Source organism: Tubulanus polymorphus, chromosome 6 (assembly GCF_964204645.1).
Source record: "Tubulanus polymorphus chromosome 6, tnTubPoly1.2, whole genome shotgun sequence".
NCBI classification, from domain to species: Eukaryota; Metazoa; Nemertea; class Palaeonemertea; order Tubulaniformes; family Tubulanidae; genus Tubulanus; species Tubulanus polymorphus.
This window is the reverse complement of record NC_134030.1, coordinates 231,355-238,065: the sequence shown is the minus strand read 5'-3', so window position 1 is coordinate 238,065 and position 6,711 is coordinate 231,355. Positions and strand designations below refer to the sequence as shown.

General features: G+C 38.1%; 1 protein-coding gene across 1 annotated transcript in view; it reads left to right on the top strand.

Moving 5' to 3' along the window:
- Positions 1-961: 961 nt before the first annotated feature.
- The window catches only part of LOC141907626 (sonic hedgehog protein-like), an 11,389-nt gene continuing 5,639 nt past the window's right edge, over positions 962-6,711 (top strand). Inside the window, exon 1 of the mRNA XM_074797333.1 lies at positions 962-1,960. Within this exon, the coding sequence (XP_074653434.1) occupies positions 1,640-1,960 (321 nt within the window). The 5' untranslated portion in view covers positions 962-1,639. The remainder of the gene's footprint in view (positions 1,961-6,711) is intronic.

Sequence of the window (6,711 nt, the reverse complement as noted above, 5' to 3'; positions counted from 1 at the left end):
GCGAGACGCACAGACACACCGACAATTCCATCAATTGATATATCACATTTTGATATATCTGATATATGTGTAATTATAATCTCATGCGCCATTAATTATAGCAGCAGCAGCAGCAGTAGCAGTGGTAGATGTTATTAATTATAATTGAAGTATTATGAGGGAGGGAATCAGGGACATGTTTACAATATTTTGACAAGGAATCGAGGTCTGGAGGCAATTGTGCGGGACGAACGGACGACATTTACTACTAATCTATCCGGACAATCCTCGCCTGCCAGTGATTGCTCTATTACTCACCCACAAACCCGTCGTATATCTAATTTTGCATTGTGTATTGATTTCTGTATTGATTTATTTATGAATAAATTATCTATCTACATTTTTACAGAAATTTTGTTACATTGTAAACAAAATTATCTTTATTATCGATTTGTCGTTGTTGCTATTTTCAGAATTTTTTGGATTTCAAAATAAACTGATTTTTCCGAGGTTAAATGGCGGCAGTGAGTCACTACGAATTTGAGAATCTATCGTTTTGGAATTTTTGAAAGTTTGAGTTAGTTTCGCGTGAGTTCAATGAGTCAAGTTAAATATAAAAACACCGTCAGTTCTACGGCATTTATATAAACGCGTATAATCTACTGAGAACCGATCGGTCAATAATATCGATTTTAACAAGTGACGTAATAAAACTCTACTGTGAACTACGTTAGGCTTACTATTTACCCCTGCGGGACTCTCATCAAACAGCCCCTTGTCTTTATTTCCTTTATTACGGAGGTTTTTTTTCACTTTCATTTCATTTATTTGTTTTGTCTGGTGGCAGTGGTATTCAGGAATTCTTTCTCGAAGTTTAATCAGTTTCTTCTATTTGTCTTTTTATCAGGAATACATATATATAAAGGTCACACAACATTTGGACTTTAATTCCTATTGAAGCGTTTCGGGTGTATTTTATGTGTAGGATGTATTATTATTACTATTCTTACAGGTAGAGTTTGTGCTGAGTCGAAAGTGTTTGTTCCATTTCGGGTGGCGAAAGATTCTCTCCAAGCGCGGCGACGACACCGACGAGAAAACTGATATCATAAAGACAACGAGACAAGACGACGGGGAATCTAACCAATAGGAACTTGTGAAATTAACACGACACCGTCGAATCAGACTTATACACACTGAAACAAACAAGGGGCGACTCACTCATTCAGCCAGACAGAGAGAGGGAGAGAGAGAGCGAGCGGTCAGAAATGTCGCAACAATCGCTCACTTTAATCACCGGTCGCTACTAGTGATAGTCACAGCGGATAAAAAATATCAGCAGTAGCGGCAGCAGCAGCAGCAGTAACGGGTTCGCGGTACCAGCAGCAGCAGCAGCAGCTACGTGCATAGTTTCAGAAAGTTCTCACCGACCACTGACCAGACGATATTAGAAACGAGGCAGGGATTATGATATAGTTTGAGAATCCGTTAACTAATAAACTGTAAATGAGATCTCAATCTTACACGAACACGCACGCATGCGCAAGCGCGTCCACAGGATTTATATACTCAAAGAAACTCTAAAAACTGTTCCGCGAATGTTTTTACTTTCTATAAAACGGATGACGACGACAAGAGTCACAAGTTGTAATGAGAGACAATGCAGCTGAACGCAACCATAATGAATTATAAACAGTTTATTTACGATTTCGTGTTGATTTTTCTGCTATTATCAGAACCGTGTATCCAATGCGGGCCGGGTCGAGGGTCGGGTTGGAGAAAACGTAATCGCAAAATGACGCCGTTAGTTTTCAAACAACACGTTCCGAACGTATCGGAGAACACATTAGGCGGAAGTGGTCCCGCAGACGGTAGAATTACCCGTAAAGATAAACTATTTAAAGATCTGGTTGTTAATGAGAACACTGATATAGTATTCAAAGACGAGGAAGGGACCGGAGAAGATCATATTATGACTCAGGTAAGTGAGGCTGCTCGGTCAATCAATCTGTTTGTGCCGGGTCTGAAAATATCAATAATTATCATTAGTTTCCACGGAAAACTTGACTAAAACACAAAACGATATAATTTAATTTGTTTGAATGAAAAAGCGACGAATAAATTCTAATTGATTCAGGACATAAAACTAAAGAATTTTAAATTTCACGGAAAGTTGAAGGAATAAGAATTTGGTCGCGGATTTATAGTATTTACTATAAGTTCGCTGCTGTAATTTATCTTATAGAAATATATTCTAAAACAAACTATTGATATCGAAGAAAAAACTAAGAGAAATAAATATACATTTTCAAAACTATGAGACTAGTGACGTCTAGATTCTACGAGCCATTTGAATTAAGAGTAAACGTCACTACTAAAAATGACGGGTTGTCGATTTAACGATATATTTTTTCATTTTGTAATAATTAGGACTGTGTTTGTTGCAAAGAATTCGATAGAATTAAGTTCTAAGGATTTCTGTGTATTTTTAAGAATCAGTTTCGATAGGGAGGGAGATGGTTTGACGAGATGGAGGTGGTTTGCGGGGAATGGAAACCCGTTTTCTGGGGAGGGAGGCGTTTTGTTTAGTTATATCAAATGTATGAATATAGATGACTTATTTGGATATAGTCGAATAGTTCAACAATACATTTCTTCAAACTCTTTTCATTATGGGATTCTATATAGAAACACTCAATACAAAACCGTAATGTTTCCTCCATGCGCGAGTGTTTAAATGTTCAATGTTTCGACTATTCCTGAAGATGAATCAGAGTCAAAACTACTAAGTATAAAATATCGGACTCTTCTCGTTCACGAACTCGGATTGTTTCATCAATAGTCTCCAAAAATAATATTCCTGGGGCTGATTTTATAGATTTTATTTAACCCGGGGGTTAATTCAATTAATTTTCAATTGAGTTAGCCCCCGGGTTAAAGGTAATACCAGTCTATAAAACCGGGCCCAGTATTTTGAATATCACGATTTTAACGAATCCCTGATTCATGATTATATTAGGAAACTCTGATATTAAGATATTAATCAAAACATCGCGAAAAACTGGAGGAAACATTTCAGCTTCTTTTTATTCTCGATTCTATAATAAATATAAGTTATTTAAAGTGTACCGGTGCGAGCGAGGGCTGTAGAGGGAGAGCGAGGGCTGGGGAGGGGGGAGGGCTGGAGAGGGGGGCGAGGGCTGGAGAGGGGGTGAGGGCTGGGGGGAGGGGCGAGGGCTGGAGAGGACTCAGCGGTAAACAGACCGGAAAAACACACCTGCTTTTTTTAATTAACACGTTAAGTATGAAAGGTCACGTTTTAACTTTTGTCACGAATCGAAGTCACTACCGGGCGCCCAGTGAACACTCGCTCACTCGCTCGAACCCGCCTGACGCTGTCTAATGTCACGTCGTCAGTTTTATGAACGGTTTATAAAAGTTATAATTTATGGCCCTGAATCCGAGCGAGAACATCTTTATTTTGTTCGAAGCATGGATTTCGTGTCTTTTGCCCGATTTTCGACTATTCGTGTCTATTGTCTCCTATATATATATATATATATATATATATATATATATATATATATATATATATATATATATATATATATATATATATATATATATATATATATATATATATATATATATATATATATATATATATATACACGGGACATTCCTCATTGCTGATATATACATACATATATATATTACTGGGCGAAATAAACATTAAAATTAGAACGCGAGATTCTCTACTAAATACACACGAATTTCTTGTTCAAATATATCATATAAACATGTATGTATTATAGCTGTGTATAGGTCTATGACTGTGGTGTATATGTGTGAATGTGGCCCGGGGGTCGGGAAGGCCGGGAGAAGGTGACACAGAGCGGAAGGTGTTCTATATACGGCCGGTGTTTGTTCTGGTTTCACAAAACTGTGATAACTTTCACTCGTCTCACTTCAATCGAAGCCGCTGCCGCGATTCGGAGCGCGGGCGGGGGACGCCTGAATAAACGCGACTTCATCGAACTTCACAATTAATAAATTATGTCGACAACCTTGATGAAACGCTATTACGTGTTGTAAATATGAATAAAAATCTCACAATAGGTCTGAAATGTCGGTAATATAATCATAACCATTGATGAAACACTCCGAGTCCGTGTTGTAATATAAAATCCCATAATAAGAATTGATAAAAAGAGTGTGAAAATGTGTCATTGAACTAGTGTAGTTTATTTAATGTATATCCTATGACTTCAGGAAAACTGAGTCGAAACGTCGAATATACAACAATGAATCATTTCAGAAAAACAATTAGATTTTTATTATTTCTTTTTTTGTGTAAAATTCTCAAGTATACAAAATCTATGCCTTTAGAAAATGGAGGAAAAAATCGGTTTTTACAAACAAATTATGACTTCAACTTTTTTCTATGATGAAATAAACACACATAATTCCTATTGCGCAGACGTATATTTGAAGAAGCGAGCTCTGGCAGGCGGGTACCGTGACAGTATAACTAATCGTTCCGGAGATAAGGGACGACAATATATGAAAAACCTCGGTTGCCAGGGTCGGATTTGTATGGCGAGTTACCCGGATATTAGTTTGATTTTTACGCTGTTCAAATATGTTAGAAATAATGCGTGCGCAACAACGGGGTAAAATTAAATCAAATCAAAAATGTTTATTGAATTGACAGAAAGTTAAGATGCAAATCACTACATTAAACCAAATCAATAAAGTGTTGTCCATTTCAACAATTATCCATTAAATATAATTGAATTGAATTGAATTGAACGTGGGAAATTGAAGAAAGCGGAAACTATCGACTACAGTCTGTTCTCATTATTTTGTCGTTTTAAACTATAGACTACAGTCTGTTCTCATGATTTTGTCGTTTTAAACTATAGACTACAGTCTGTTCTCATAATATTGTCGTTTTAAACTATAGACTACAGTCTGTTCTCATGATTTTGTCGTTTTAAACTATAGACTACAGTCTGTTCTCATAATATTGTCGTTTTAAACTATAGACTACAGTCTGTTCTCATAATTTTGTCGTTTTAAACTATAGACTACAGTCTGTTCTCATGATATTGTCGTTTTAAATCGCCGCTATAGAAATAAACGCCGGACGCCTTCAGTTTCTCGGGCTCCCGATTTTGTCACCTTGAATTAAATATTTGTCGTTGTAGTGTTTTATTTATATTTTCATTTCGTCTGCGACTGATTTTATAAATTTGTTCGGCGCCGCTCTACAATTCACACCTATTGTCCTCCTGGTCACGTGTTCGTTAAGCGGTTATTCTATCGATCGATTGAAGTTCGAATTACAACGGTTTTAATTGTTCGAAATTAAACTCAAATCCGTGCGCGCCGCACGACAGTTTGCGAAATGGATAATCTTGCGACACAAAAAGAGTCCGCCTGCCTCGAGGGCTCGCTTGTCGTCTCTCAGTACTTATCGGGAGAGAGAAAGTCTTTCTATTCTCTTCGTTCAAAAAGTCGAAGCGGTGTTAAAATAATATTGACATTTCTCAACAATAGACTGGTACCCGCCACAATTATAAACTATACAATAGACTGGTTGACGCAACAATGGGAACCGGTTCTGGACGCTTTTAACGTTTTAAAAAAAACAACGCCGTCTCGTTACAACGAAGTCTCGTTTCGAGTCTCGGTGCGAGATTTGATGGAGATGTGCGCACTGAGTAGGCCGGGGTTGCTGGTGTAGAGGGGGGTTAGTGTAAATGGAGGTTAACAGGGTTCAATAGCTGTCGTCACCGCTGATGTAGTAGTGTTCTTACTGTTCTTATAGAAGTTATGTAGCGGTATAATCGAGTGGTCTCTCAGAGCCTGTTCACTGAGTGGTTATAACAGTGTTTGCAAACATCATCAACCATTAAACATATAATAACACTCTCTAACGCAGACGATTGCGGCTCGTGCGCGTGCGCATGTCGATCGTGTGCCCCGTGTGCCGCCGCTACCGTGTGCGTGTATTGCTTGCTCATTTCGCAAACCAAAACAAAAAATGAAAATCTATTTTCACTTTTTGGTTTTGGATGTTTCTATTTCTATACGGTGACGGGAGCACGCGATCCACGACCTTGAGTAGTGCTGTACAATCCCAATGTGTGAGAATTTGTCCAGATGGTCGCCCGTTGGCCATATTGATTTAGTATTTAGGAGATTAATTGAGTTTCATAAACTTTGTAACCAAATACAAGTTGTTGATCTCCTATTAGACCTCGCCGACCGATGACGTCAGACTCTGTCTCTCTTTTACCCCTGTACATTGTGTACTGGATCATTTTTGTAACCATTTGGACCGAATCCTCCGTGTCCTGCGCCCTGTGTTCTGTACCCCGTGTCCTGCGCCCTGTGTCCTGCGCCCTGTGTTCTGCGCCCTGTGTCGCCTATATCGTCCACACACACAGTAGTCGCTATAGTCAGAGATGAAAGGAATACCGCCTCGCGTCACCCGGTACTATACTCACTATGTACACATGTTATATATACATACAGTGAGTGAGTGAGTGAGTAATTCATTAAACACATTATAACACAGATATTTCTGCTGATACAACGCTAAGTAGAATTCGCAAATACGTAAATAACCAGCGCACGTTATTGTTGAGAACCTTTCATTCTCGTTTATAACCTACAAATCAAATTATTCATTCAATCCATTTCTTTCACTTTTCAAATTTTACG